At 32.9% G+C, this 15,645-nt stretch overlaps 1 protein-coding gene across 3 annotated transcripts in view; it reads right to left on the bottom strand.

Moving 5' to 3' along the window:
* The window catches only part of LOC143083243 (uncharacterized), a 47,272-nt gene extending 32,106 nt beyond the window's left edge, over positions 1 to 15,166 (bottom strand). For 2 of the 3 annotated variants that reach the window (XM_076259493.1, XM_076259495.1), the window contains exons 1-6: positions 15,034 to 15,166; positions 13,025 to 13,201; positions 11,739 to 11,857; positions 11,054 to 11,213; positions 8,042 to 8,158; positions 3,883 to 4,065 (exon numbers count right to left, since the gene is read on the bottom strand). Coding sequence is in view for 1 of the 3 variants with exons in the window: in XM_076259492.1 (XP_076115607.1) it covers positions 3,883 to 4,065; positions 8,042 to 8,158; positions 11,054 to 11,213; positions 11,739 to 11,857; positions 13,025 to 13,201; positions 15,034 to 15,112 (835 nt within the window). In the remaining 2 variants the exon portion in view is untranslated. The remainder of the gene's footprint in view (positions 1 to 3,882; positions 4,066 to 8,041; positions 8,159 to 11,053; positions 11,214 to 11,738; positions 11,858 to 13,024; positions 13,202 to 15,033) is intronic. The other variant, XM_076259492.1, reaches the window with a different exon arrangement.
* Positions 15,167 to 15,645: the final 479 nt, after the last annotated feature.

The raw sequence follows: 15,645 nt of genomic DNA, 5'->3' as shown, positions 1-15,645 counted from the left end.
GTATACAGGTTGACTAAATGATACTTAAAAAAAATCCGCTGCTGGCCAGAAAAAAAAAATCATTTTTTTCAAGATGGCCACCACTCAGTTCGGAAATGGCGTCATTACAAATCGACAATAATTCGTTAATCCTTTAAAATGTGTGTTATATGTAAAATCCAATGTTAGATTTGATAAAAAGTAATGACAGTTCCTAAATTACGACTAGACAATACGATAATGAAACTAAAGGTGACTTCCGGTTTCAAAATGCCGGCAAAAAAGTCAAAAGTTTCAATTTTTATACTTTCAAGCAACTTCACAAGGGATGTATAATCCAATGTAAGTTATGATAAAACGTTTAAAAAAGTTCCTAAGTACGACAAAACAACACATAAATGAAGAAAAATAGTGACTTCCGGTTCCAAAATTGCGGGAAATACGTCGAAAATATTTTTATAATTTCCATCAACTTAACAAGTGTTAACACTCTTTGTTAAGTTTAAATGCCTAGTTTGGTTAGAAAGACAGGTTGCTTATTTTATAGTTATCTGATAGTTGCCTATACAACAACCCGTACAAGGAAGGCCAGAACGGTAGCATCTACAGTTACCAACACAGCTCGATTTTCGCCTCTGCATTTCAAAGGGTGCACGAGGATGCAACGGCAGTCAAAGAAGTCCATTTTGGTTTCCAACTGTCATTGATTTTATCTTTCATCCAACCCCAGTGTTCATGACTTGGAACACGTACCTGTCGAATACATCATTTACATGAATCAGACTGAGCCCAAACAACTCCTCCTTGATATACTTCTCTTTTGATGTGCTCTGGAAAAGAACCTCTTGTAGGCGGAATTGCATCACAATGCCGCTGCTTCCTGGCAAACAATTCACATCGTGCCTCGCTTCATACTTAAGCCTAAACAAAAACCTCCTTTACATTTGGAAAACCTTCCATTGTTAGCCAAGCTGACCTTTTGCCTTTCTCATGACAATTCGACAAAGTGCCACATCCACTAAATAAATGCCTGAACGAAAGGAAGAGCAGCTACACAAGGACCAACCGCATTTGATATGTCACGGCATCAAAAGTCGTTATTCCTTCCATAAGCTATCCACAATTTGTTCTACCTAATTTTGCGATTGCTGCAATTCTTGATACTATTACATCTGTGTCAGTACTACCTAAAATTACATTTTACAACACTTTTCATAATCATGCCAAACATGGACAAACATTCGTGTATCTGCTTCTTCGTGATTACAAGGGGATAGATAGCAAGTATCTTTATTGAATATTTTCACCATGAGTAACATACACATTTTTATTAGTCTCTTAAGAAGCAGTTTTGTCAGCAAGAAACTTGAACAATTTCGTTTTGTTGTCATCTTCACAGAGAAATCTACTCCATACCTTTGGTGTTCTACCAGAACCAACACCATCTGGCACAAGAACCTTGCCTTTGTCTTGTTACAGCCTTTAAATTATTCATTTAGTAAACATCAAATACAGTGTCTACTTTTGAATACTTATCGATGCAAGATTTTATATAAGGTAGTATGACATCATTAGCATAATCATCAAATATTTTTGCCCAAATTTGTGACCTGGAATTAACCATTGCTGCCCCATCAACGATAAATGCGTCCGTATTTGGACCAGCAAATCGCAGAATGTTTCAAGTAAACCCATTTGCAGCGATTTAGTACCACTATTTCAAGTGACATCCTGAGATAAAGACGGAAGAGCAGTTTGGTTTCTATGGATAAAGAAATATTCCAAGTAAAACTGTCTACTGTGACAAGAAATGAAAAGTCTAGAAAAGATATCGAAAAGATATCGAAATCACTGTTAAGGTTCTCTAGCTTTGTTTTTGACAAAGACGTTTCCATTTTCATTTTTCGGCAAAAATACGAAGTTGTTCTTTTTTATTTGGTTGTAAAAAGCAGGTTCTCCTTCGTTTTGCATTTGCTTCAAAAGATCTTCGCATTGTTTGGATCAATATCTTGGAGTTTATTTACATATCTTACCAGCTGTTTCCGAATCAACAATTCCCTAAATGGAGGATTTTTTTTACAAATCTGACGACTCTTCTAGAAATGAATTTCCAAACCCGTACATCACTTTGCAAAGCCTTTAAAGCTGTTTAAAGAAATCTTTTTTGTGTTTTCGTAAAGTCTTCATTATGTCGTTTGTCTTGTCTGTTTTAGAATGACCCAAACGACTAGATCTTTCAAATTAATCTTCTAGTATACTGACTCCTGGTCCAGCTACCATCCATTTGTCTTAATGGGATTTTCGGTTAATCCTATGACACCAATATCGCCCTTCACAATTGCATTATTCTGTTTTTGTGTCTGATCAATTGTGTTACAAGAAAGAAATTTACTGGTCTTACGTACAGTGAAATTATCATTTTCAAATTCCATTGCCACCTGTGGGTGATGTTCGGGAAGGGAAGTCATATCTCGGAGATGAGTCGGTAACGATCAAGCATAATTCACACGATCAAGACCTAAAACAATAAGCTATCATGCTTTATATGGACTGTTTGAAAAGTACGAAATCTCACTCATGAAATGAGCATAATACAAAAATCAGAAGTTCTTAATTTATAATTGAACGCCAGGAATTAAACTGTGGTCGAGATGACTCTATTTCCTTACACCAGTCTTTTAAATCATTGAACGTCACAGTGTCATGACATAATTATATATTCTGAGTTTAGCTTTCATAATCTGAAATTAATAATTTTTAAGCAAAATACATGCAGTTGTCTGACGCGCCTGTCTAGTCCTAGGTACATTTGAACATACATAAAAAAAATCTGCCGTTCTTGGTCTTGTAATATTGGCTTCAGTAAGACAACACGTCCTATCCCCTATCACGCAATATATCACCCAGAGTTTTATGACAAGTCATTTCAATGTGCAATCCACCAAACATGACGATACACTTATATTTTCCTTACAAATCAGGCCATTCCCACTGAATTTGCTTAGGCATTTCTAAAGGTGGCTGATCTGCAGTTACATTTGATGTTTCTCCAGATCAACTACATTTTCGCCTTAGCCATCGAATACCTGAGAATTGCCTGGTAGTGCATACAAATCGCTCTCGATTTCAATAAAAAGTTTGCACATGCGCAAAGGTGTGAAACACATGTGTATCATAACCTTGAAAAATGTTATTAAACCAATTCATAATAATTTTATCATTAGAAATCCAAAAACATTGAAAGAATTTTGTTACATTTTCGCGCATGCGCAAATGCTGGATATGTCAAATATTCATTTTTAATAAATATGTGATGTAAGGAAGGTAGCCACCAAACCTTGTAATTGGTTTTACTAAAAGAAGTTGAAAGAAAAGTTTGCAAGAAAAATCCGTATTTTCAAACTAAAGAAAACAGCCATTTTAGAAAATGGCCGTGGTCATCTTGAAAAACATATTTTTTTTAATGGCCAGCAGTTATTTCTTACAAAGAATATAATAATGATGCTTTGTGGTAATTTTCATGCTTGTATCATCATTTGCACAATTCCTTCGATTTTGCTTGCTAATATCTTCCACTAGATATAAGAAGATGAGATATAAGTGTAAATGAGAAAACTCTCCATCTAAGTCACATTTTTAAAAGTAATACAGTTTAGGTCGAAGTACTGCCTTTAACAAGGAGCCTTAGCTCATACCGAATAGCCATCTATAAAGGAAAACCATCAGTCGTATCTATATGAAAAACGAGAAACGAGAAATACTTACGAACCACATCTACAAACAACCGCTAAACAACAGGTTCCTACATGTAAGATGTTCTGTAAATCAATGAAAACCATATACAGAAGGTGTTTTTGTGACAATTCATTTGTATGTTTTGAATCCTCTAACATGGACACTTACGCTGTTCTTGAATCCACCTCCTAGTATTGGATAACCAATATGTCCCGTCGACTGTTAAACGTGTGTTACTAGACAACATACTGTAACGGGCTAACATGTATGAGTCCGGGCATGTCTGGAATGAACTGATCCACGACAAGCGAGAACTAGACTGTTGATAGAAGTCATTGGAATAAACGCTTTCTGTAAAGTAAAAAAAAAAAAAAAAATAAAAATTAAACAAAACTAAGGATATGTGGTATGTTCGCTAATATAATATTCATCCACAAGAGTTCTCACAAAGAATATCAAAACAAATATACAAGTTTTTTAAGTACGGAGACAAAAAAAATCTGTTTTCAAACGATATTTAAACGACGCCAATCATGTTTTAGACATAACTTCAGGCGACATCTTTCAATAAATATATATTATAGTGTATGCAAATCTTATTCCAAAATAAAATGACATATAGCAACAATTAACTTTATCTAGAAAATAAAACCATCTTTTACGTTGAATAAGATAGGAAAACTATTATCATTCCGCATAAGTACAAATAAGCAACACAAGCTCTAAGGAGCTTTTGACCGAATATAAAAACATATAAATAACATAAAAACAGTGCATTTAGACATATAAAACAACCTGTAATACAAAGTTGAAATCTCAAATACATAGCATGCAATAGAAATAAACAAAACATTTTCGAATGGAGTAAAAACATGCTAGACCAGAGCAACCAAAAGCAGCATAAATAATAAAACAGCTCAAGAATTATCTGCAAGCAGAACAGCGACATTCCAAACCGTTCCAGGACCGAACAAGACTTTTAAAATGTGAAAAACTGTTTTCAGTCCTGAAATGGTTTGGAAGGCTGTTCTATAAAGTAGCAGAAGCAAATTTGAACGATTTCTTTTTTTTACTGTAACGGGTTGACTTTACCTGTGAAATTTCAAGAATATTTACATACCTGAAAGAATATTTAGATTTTTTGACATTCACCAAAGTTTGTAAGCACGCAGGAGCTATGTTGTTAATAATTTTAAAAGTTTCTTGAGCCATTGTTCTTATCCGTCTGATCTGTAAGGAGGGTACCTTAGCTTTAAGTAAGAGGTCCTAGTAGGAACTGGTAAAATCCTCATATACAAAACGGAGTGCTCTTTCCTGCACCTTTTCTAGTTTTCTGGAATTTTTCGCAGTGCAAAAATGCCATGCCAAAGGGCAAAAATTAAAATTACTAAGAATAAAAGTATGAAATATAGTAAGTTTACTAAGTCTACCCAAAACTGAGCCTAAACGTTTTAAAACATTTAATTGCTGTGATGCCTTCCTGCAGATTGAGCTGATATGAACATCAAACTTTAGCTGGTAGTCTATTTCTATGCCTAATAATTTTACTGTTTTTTCACATGTAAGGTTCGAATTTTGAAAATGTATAGATGGGTTCTTTTCAAAGGTCTTTTTGCCAACAGCCAAAACTTGAAATTTGTCAGGATTTGCTTGCATTTTATTCACCCTGAACCACTCAATAAGTATTTTTGAATCAATTCCAAAGTTGAAATTAATAAATCGAAATCTGGAGTACAGAAAGACAAAGTATTGTCATCTGCATAGTTATGTAAACTACAATTTTTAACAAAAAGAAAAATATCATTTATAAATATGTTAAACAACAATGGCCCTAGTATCGAACCCTGTGGTACGCCTTTATGGATGTCTGCCCAACCACTCAGAACATGGTTGACTTTTATTAATTTGCTGTTTTCGATTAGATAAATAGGACTTTAAAAGAGCAACTGCATTGGGGGTAAAACTATATGCTGATAATTTATCTAGCATAATATTTTGAGGCAGGCAGTCAAAAGCCTTAGAAAGATCCATTAATACCGCTGCAATATACTGGTTTTTATCAAGAGCTTCACGCCAGTCTTCTCAAACTCTGAGAAGTGTGGTGTGACATCCATGTCCACGTCTAAATGCACACAAAAATGGATTAAATATTTTATCAAAATAATCAGTCAATTGAATTTCGTATATTTTTTCAAAGATTTGAGAAAATATGGGTAAGACACTAGCTGGTCTATAATTTGTTTTTAATAATGGATCACTCTTTTTATGAAGGGGGTAACTTTGGCTTCTTAAAGTTTATCAGGGAAACAGTTATTTTCAATTCACAAATTTACAAGAGTTGTCAGCTGTGGTGCAATATAAGATTTACAATTATTTACTATTTTTGCTGGAATAACATTAGCTCCTGTAGCCTTCTTTATGTTTATTTTATTTAAAATTTTTTCGACATTGTCTTTAGATACTTTTTTGAATTCAAAATCAGAATCATGCTTTCTGTTAATTAAAATTTCTTTTATACTTGGGGGATTCGAGGGGTCATATACCACATCTGCTCCAATTTTGTCTGCTACTGTGGAGAAAAAATTATTAAAACTTCATTTGAACAATTTTCCATTTTGTCATTTTCACATAATTAAATTGTTTGCTCTCCACTGTTCCCCTTTTTGAGAAAAATGGCTTGACTGTTTTCAAAAAATCGCAAGATTTTAACCCACCAGAGCAACGTTCTAAAAAGTATACTTTTATTGATTTTCTCTTTATCTTTGTTACCAAATTTCTTTGTTTTCTAAATTCCTCCCAATTTTTGTCACTCCAGTTTTTAGCATATTGTGAATAGAGCATCTGTTTTCTATATATGGCCCCTCTCAGTTCTTTATTCATACATGGAAGTGGTTTATTTCTTTGACTCCTAGATTTTACAGGTGCATGTTTATTGAATATGTTTTTAAAATCTTCTTCATAATCATCATATATACTATTTAAATCTTTCTCAGTACAATTTTCTGAAATCTTTATTTTCTGTAAATCATTTGTAAATTCATCAATTATATCAAAAGTTTTGTAACTTCTATATGTTACATCCCTGCTTTTTTGTGCAGGTAAATTCCCTTTCATAACTGTTGAAATAATATTGTGACAGTCACTAACACCATTTGGACTATTTATTGTTTTAAAACACAAATTCTTTTTATTTGTAATAATAACATCTACAAAGGATGGGTTACAACCCTTTTTAAAACATGTTGGGTCTTTAACCAGTTGGGACAAGTTGAAAATATCACATATATCATGTAGAGTCTGAGATTTTTCAGCAGACAACATATCAAAATTTAGGTCACCAAAAATAATAATATTGTCATATGACACAAAACATTTATCTAGTGATTTTGTAAAATTTTCAATAAAGTCATAATTTTTCATGGATGGAGGCTTGTATGCTCCCAAAATAAGCCATTTGGCATCATTTATATAAATTTCATAGCAAATATTTTCAAGTATATCAGATTCGAAACATTGTTTGATAGAAAGTCTGATTTAATCAGGGTAAGTAAGCCACCGCCGTACTGATTTCTGTCACGCCTTTGTAATTTATAACCTGCAATTTGAAATAGGTTGTCTTAAAGGGTACTGTCCAATTTTGAATCGGCAATCATCAGTCAACAATATTATCTGTGAGTAGTTCTTTTACCTCATCAAATTTGTATCTGAGACTGTTAATGTTAACATATGCAGCAATAAAGTTCTTTGGATGCATATTCGTTTAGGGGTAGGTCTATACATGTTAGTTGGAACCAAGCGTTACAATCATTGGTTCTTTCTGACTCCCTTCTCGCATGTCCACATAAAGATTTTACTGGCCCAGGATTTAAAGACACATCTCCTGATAGTAAAAGTAATCTTATACAAATAGACGTTGTATATTTACAGTTCGTAGTCAGAACTGATACTTGTGTTATAAAACTACGCTACCACTTAATTTCATTACAATGACACTCTATTTATCAAATTCTAACAGAATAATTGCAAAATATTTGTTTTGCATTTAATTTAATAGAATTCTATCAAAAGCTCAATTTTCATTAAACTATCTACTAAAACAATTTTTGGTGAACTGGTTGAAAGTATAAAAGTATAAGGGTAATATAATTTCTTCTAAGTAAACATGCCGATGATAAAAATTGAGAAAGCAAAATGGGAATGTGACAAAGAGACAACAACCCGACCAAAGAGCAGAAAAAAAGCCGAAGCCGATGGTGTTTGCATTGACGTGGAGGGTACTAATAACATGAATAATTTGATATATATAAACTGTATACATTGAACTTACTAGTTAGGCAAAGTCGATAAAGTCGTGTTGAACATTTCAATGCTAAGAAATATGATGAACTGGGTCTAATAGAAATAGCCAGGCAGTTTCCAAAACCATTTGCTTCATTGACGGTTGCTTTTCCATAAAATAAACAAATTGAAAACCATCAAATTTCATTTGATATATTCGATTGTTTTTAATAAAAACCCTAAAACACTTATATTTTTTGAATAAGCATAGGCAGTCATGAGGTTAACTATCATTGTCTAAAAATAAATATATCCTTACACTATAACATAACATTTCCTACTACTGAAAAGGAATTCTCTCAATTTAGAATTCATTTGTGTAAATCATTGACTACTCAGAAGACATAAAACATTCTCTCTTTTCAATAAAACTGTACTAATGAGTACTCGTATTTCTCTTAAGCAATACCAAAATACTTTACATTTCGAAATCATATATTCAAATATCGGCTGCTGTACTAATAGAACTTGTTCGAATTCATTCTTTGATAAAATGTAGTATGTATTGAAATATGTTCAACAAGAATGTGTCCAAAGTACACGGATGCCCCACTCGCACTATCCTTTACCATTTTCCATGGACCGTGAAATTGGGTAATAATCTAATTTGGCATTAAAATTAGAAAGATTATACTTTTGGGAGCATATGTACTAAGTTTCAAATTGATTGGACTTCAATTTTATCAAAAACTACCTTGACCAAAAACTTTAACCTGAAACTCCAACTTTCATTTTCTATGTTTAGTGGACCGTGAAATTGGGGTCAAAAGTCTAATTTTGCTTTAAAATTAAAAAGATCATATCATAAGCAACAAGTTTACTAAGTTTCAAGTTGATTGGACTTCAGCTTCATCAAAAACTACCTTGACCAAAAACTTTAACCTGAAACTCCCACTTTCATTTTCTATGTTCAGTGGACGGTGAAATTAGGGTCAAAAGTCTAATTTGGCTTAAAATGAGAAAGATCATATCATAAGCAACAAGTGTACTAAGTTTCAAGTTGATTGGACTTCAGCTTCATCAAAAACTACCTTGACCAAAAACTTTAACCTGAAACTCCCACTTTCATTTTCTATGTTCAGTGGACCGTGAAATTGGGGTCAAAAGTCTAATTTGGCTTTAAAATTAAAACGATCATATCATAAGCAACAAGTGTACTAAGTTTCAAGTTGATTGGACTTCAGCTTCATCGAAAACTACCTTGACCAAAAACTTTAACCTGAACGGAGGCACAGACGGACGGACGAACGGAAGCACAGACGGACGAACGGAGCCACAGACCAGAAAACATTAGGCCCTTTTACTTTCGTAGGTGGGGCATAAAAATATAATAATAAACAGCTGCGCCATGAGCGCATGATACGCCCATTGTCTTGTGTGAGAAGTTTTTTGCAATAATCATAAAAAGTTTCTAAGATACGGCGCGACATGTGAACACAAAACTTTTTTTATCAAAAAACTCATTAACTCAAAAAAAGAAAATTTTGAATCATCGCCAAAAAATATACAGATCTTGAGATTAATATAACTAAGAAGTGTGTAAAGTTTTAAGCAATAGTCATTAATGGTTTTTAAGATACGATGCGACATGTGAAAACCAACCCCCCTTTTTTACAAAAAATTACTCAATTACTCTAAGATAAAAATTTTATTCAGCACCAAAAAGTATACAGATCTTTAATAATTAATTAATACAATTAAAAAGTGTGTGAAGTTTAAAGCAATAATCAAAAAATGTTTAAATCCTTTTTTTCACCAAAAAGTATACATATCGTTTGACCATCATAAGAAACAACTATGTTTAATTTCATGACATTTGGATAAGCGGTTCTCAAGTAACGATGTGCCATGTGAACGCCGGACAGACAGACTCACAGACGGACAGACGGACATTTGTATACCATAATACGTCCCGTCAAAATTTTGACAGCCGTATAACAGTGAAAGGTCACCGCGCATTTTCTCAAGCTACAGGATTTGACAAAATGACACATTTCGTATGGATTATACAGGAACAAGCATTATGTGATTAGAAGCTAAACTAAAGGATAGAATTTAAAAACTAAAATACGAGAAAATAGCTTTAAAAAATATTTACAGATAAGGGTGAAGGTTTGCTATCATTAAAACGTTTAAACCCGCTGCAATAGTTTGCACCTATCCTAAGTCAGGAATGTTCAGTAGTTGTCGTTTGTTGATTTGTTTTATAAGTGTTTTTCGTTTCTTTCTTTTTTGGTATAGATTAGACCGTTGGCTTTCCCGTTTGAATGGTTTTACACTAGTAATGTTTTGGGGCCCTTTATAGCTTGATGTTCGGTGTGAGTCAACTTAGTCAAGGTTCCATGTTGAAGATCGTACTTTGACCTATATGGTTTACTTTTATAAATTGTGACTTGATGGAGAGATGCCTCATTGGCACCGGGTCATCGAACGTTTTTACCAGCTAAAATACAAAATAGGAAAATTATATGTAGATTCCTTCAGAATCTGCACTATTCAGAGCTACTTCCCCTCAAAATGCCAATTTAAAAACATTGAACTAAAGTAAAAAATAATCTACACTTATAATCTTTTAAATTAGTTCTTTAAAATAAACATTCATATAAGTTATCTGCAATCCCTGCAACAAATTTTGCTAATTTGGTGAAAATCTGGCCCTTAGGTTCCATGCTTTTTACAATCCAAGATGGCGAAAGACACAAATACCATCTTAAGGGAGACACGATTATGTGTATAGCACCTGGTAGATCTTTGTCAAATTTCAATACAGAAAGATGCAGGAAACTGCTGGAACCTTTATTCATTCAATAGATCATGTTAATTTACATCAGTCCCAGGAAATACTAGACGCTATAATTTAACAGCCTACGGAGAATCATCATCGCAGAAAAGTAGTTAATAAATAAACAACTGCATATGAAAAATTGACCGCTGTTTTTTGAAAGTTTTAGCTACATGTAGCATGATTATAACAATTTTTTTAATATATTTTTGTATTTACCCGTTTTATAAACAGAAAAGAAACCGGAATCTTTCGGAACACCTTGCTTTCCACAAAAAGTGTCTGGATCTCCTCGGCATTTAACCGGGTATATATTACAAGGACTTCTAATGAAGTGAGAGTTCCACTCGATATCATTTAGACAGATGCACTTGTGTTGCTGAAAAAAAGACGAAAAAGATATCAGAAAAGTAATAGAGTCTTAAACGACATATTTTACACTCACACACACGCGTGTGTATATATTTACTTGCAGGGGTTCGAAAAGGATGAAACTTGCACATCTTTAATTGAAATTACTATTCTAATTATAATGAAATTGTGGATGCTAACTATTCAAAATGCCTTTTAATTTATGACTGTTTTCATGAAAATTGTATGTCATCAATCCACTCAAACTTTGATTTGATTTCATATGCGTATCAAACAGATAATGATTCTTTCAACACAGTCTTCATAATTATATATATTACCTGAGGGGAAGGAGGGGTCCTGATCCCGTAATCCGGGGCTTAAAAACACAAAATCCCGAGGTCCCGAATTTAAATGAATTGAAATCCCAAATCCCGAAATTCGAAAAAAAAGAAGAATTCTCGGATCCTAAATGGGTCAATCCCAAAATTCTGAGCTAAAAACATCCCGATCCCGGAATCCCGATAAAGGTCCTACCCCACCTCCCTCTTACCTGCAAGCCAATGAATTTAAATCCTTGGCAATACAGCAAGCAATTTGATAACTGTGTTCCTTCTTTCACTATTACACTTTTTGCTTCCTTTATTCTTTCTTTCTGCAGTTCGAAACAACCTTTTAAAAAATGAAAAAAAAATGTTATTTTCTGCAACTTTATGTATTTACTTTGTGAAATTTTTTTACAAGTTTTATATTATATTAACAATTTCTTCATAACTTGTACTATTTAGGGCTATAACAGTTTACTTTATTTTGAAAATTCGACTACAACAACAACAACAACAACAACAATATATTTATTTTCAGAGGGCTACACAGTTAGCTATATAACTAATCTTCCCTGAGGCCCTCCATGAAAATCAAACAAAATGCAAACATATACATTGCATACATTAGTATAAAAAGTACAAAAACATAGATGGAGATTTGTCTCATTATAGCACTCATACCACATCTTCTTATATCTATATGATAGATTTAGAAAACAATACATTCAAAAATTCTAATAAATCCAATTTCATTTTAATACTCAATTTAGTTTTACATTAGTATTGTGTGTATATGTTCGTTTGTCAGTTGCTAATTGGATATTACAATGACGTGTGTACAAAACTTTCTTTTAGATATGACGTTTTCTTTCTCTTGGTTGACCAAGCAAATGTTCCTTTTCCAATAGAACATGAAGTGCCCATGTTTAACGTAGCTGACTATGCGGTAGTGGTTTTACTCATTGTTGAAGGCCGTGTGAAATATTGTTGAAGGCCGTACGGTGACCTATAGCTGTTAATTTTGGTGTCATTTGGTAGAGTTATTGTTGAAGGTGATATCATTTGCAATCTTATCACATCTTTCATATATCATACACTGTAAAAGTCGTGCTTAGAAATTAAACACTTGTGTTATATGTTTAGATCTAAACGTGTTTAGGATTACGTTTAATTTCTCAGTAAGCACATATTATCTAAACATGACTTGAATTCTAATAATTTCAATGTGTTTAAAAATGAAAGTGTTTAGAAATTATACACATATTTCTCAGCACGATTCTAAACACAATCATACACACATTGTTCTGAGACATATTTAGACCTAAATATGGAAAAAAAGCGCACAAAAGATATGCTTAGAAATATGTTTAGGATCTATACACCATTGTTCAGTGTATATATAATACTTTTTGTGAAATGGTGACTAAGGCAATGTTTGACATTACATAGTTAACCCATGATTAAATGAGCATAAATCCTGACATGAAGAATTATTTCTGAAATTTTATATTACCTAGATATTCTACCCAAGGTAGAAATGTAGCAGTCCCATGTGTCCACATTAGACGAGAGGTAACGGTCAACTCGTTTATCTGCACATGTGTAGACTCAACTTTAAATAGGGTGCAGAGTTTCCTGGCTTCAAACCACGTGTAATTTCGACTGGTTATATACACACGTAACGGTTCATCTGAGAATAGATATAAACACTTAAAGTAGAATAACTGAAATAAGACATTGAACAAAAAGCACATATTAACTAAACAGAGCACCTGACATCACCTCCAGCTTTTGGTAGGGTTCGTTTTCTCTATTTGTAGTTTTCTACGTTGTGTTTTGTTCTTTTTTATTCGTTTTTCGCCATAGCGTTGTCAGTTTATTTTCGAGTTCGAATATCATTTTGATATCTTTCGCGTCTCTCTTTTACTGATATAGAGAACACTGCATTCGATGTTTAAAGAATTGTCGAAGGCCGTACGGTGACCTATAGTTGTTAATATCTGTGTCATTTGGTCACTTGTGGAGAGTTGTCTCATTGGCAGTCATACCACATCCTCTTTTTTTTTATATTTCTACACTTGAGTATAAATGAGCATAGTTTGATATACATTTTACACATAATTTCGTGCAAATATTATATTACTATATACTACAAGGAGGTACAGTAACGGCATTAACAAAAATGTTTAACCAAAATACATGTACCAAACGACTGAAAGAGTGTCGCTTAATATCAAAGCCCTATTTGCAACCTTCCCCCTAAAATAAACTCGAAATTGTAAAACCTTATCGTCCTTCAAAGAAAGAAACAGTATGTAGACTACTTTTAATGAATAAAATGCTTACAATGTAATGAGGAGATAAATGTGCACTTTTGTAGACACAAATGCGGTTTTTTTTTTTTTTTTACTTTAGGACGTGAATTTGTTGCGAAATATTGCTTATCAGCCAGGACATTTCGGGTTGCCAAAAGTGTTTAGCATGGCTCGTGTTTCTCAATCCATCTTTTTCTGTTTAAATCCAAGTGGACTAAAGGTCATGGTATTGTTTTGATTTTCCCCAAATTTTGGTTATATCAGAAACTCTCGATATAAGAATAAGAAGACGTGATATGATTTGTAATGAGACGGCTACTCTCCACAAGAGACCAGATGACACAGAAAGTAAATGTAGGTCCCCGTTCAGCCTTCAACAATGAGCAAAACCATACAATGCACGTAGTCAGTTATAAGAGACCCAGAAATGACAAATGTTAAACAATTCAAACGAGACAATAACGGCCTAATATTATCAGTATCCCCATCTTCTTGTACATCATTAGCATATTGGCAACTGGACATTAACACCAATGGATCTCTATCATAATAACTTTAATCTGAAATGATGTTTTTCCTCAGTAGTATGATTTATCTAAAAATCCTTTCAACAGCTTAATATCAGTTAGCTAACATGTTTGAACCCGACACATTCGTATGTATGTGCCTGTCCCAAGCCAGGAACCTGTAACTCAGTGGTTGTCGTTTATTTCTGTGTTATATATTTGTTTTTCGTTCATTCTTTGTACATAAATTAGGCCGTTAGTTTTCTCGTTTGAATTGTTTTACATTGTCATTCCGGGGCCTTTTAAAGCTGACTATGCAGTATGGGCTATTGTTGAAGGTTGTATGGTTACCTATAGTTGTTAATTTCTGTGTCATTTGGTATCTTGTGAAGAGTTGTCTCATTTGCAATCATACCACATATTCTTTTTTATAGTAAAAAATAAAAAAAATATTGTCCAACGGTATAACGTACGACCTTAGTAAAATCGCACGTGTATAGGTATACTCATACAGGTCAGAAGGAAATAGAGAAATAAAAAAGAATATTGTAAAATTCTATTTTCTATCACGATTGCCTGTGCGTTTGGCAGAAGGTAGCTATAAAAAAAATAAGTAACAAAAAATACAAAAAAATTAAAAAAAATGCTACTTTAATAACGAATTCGATCTTATCAAAATGCAAATAAGAAATAAAACTTACCGTTTAGAGTATTAACTAAACCAAAAATATTAGTTACAACGCAGAAAGCTAAACCATGCCATGACATAACATACGCCATAACTACTAAATATGTTGTTACAAGTGCTGTCACCCCATTTATTATTAATTATGTCCAAAATCGGAAGTTAGTGCTTATCTAATCAATTTCCTTTGATAGGTTTAGTTTATTTATAAGAAAAATACATGCAATTATATCTTGTTTCCTGTATAATTGAGATCTTAAATATTATTTTGTATACATTTTAAAATGTTTCAGTTATGTATCAAATTATAGTAAAAAATCATTTTTGCAAATAAATGAAAAAAAGCAAAATATTGTATATGGATAAAATGAGAAAAGGTATGAAATACGACGATGAGAAAAAAAACATAACAAAAAGTAAATAAAAAAAACATACGTTTACTTTAGACAGACCAAGCACTAAACGACCTATACACATGGAAATACATTCCACAAACTTAAAGTTGCATGTTTGATGGTTGTTTTCTTACCGTTCAGTGACAACTATTTCAAATAGAGAACGAGAATAGAATTTTAAAAATGATGCAATAGGTTCTAATAGTAGATTTACCAGCACAACAGTGAATTTT

The sequence above is a fragment of the Mytilus galloprovincialis genome, chromosome 7, assembly GCF_965363235.1.
Source record: "Mytilus galloprovincialis chromosome 7, xbMytGall1.hap1.1, whole genome shotgun sequence".
NCBI classification, from domain to species: domain Eukaryota; kingdom Metazoa; phylum Mollusca; class Bivalvia; order Mytilida; family Mytilidae; genus Mytilus; species Mytilus galloprovincialis.
Note: the sequence above shows the minus strand (reverse complement) of the source record. Positions and strands in the feature narration are given on the sequence as shown.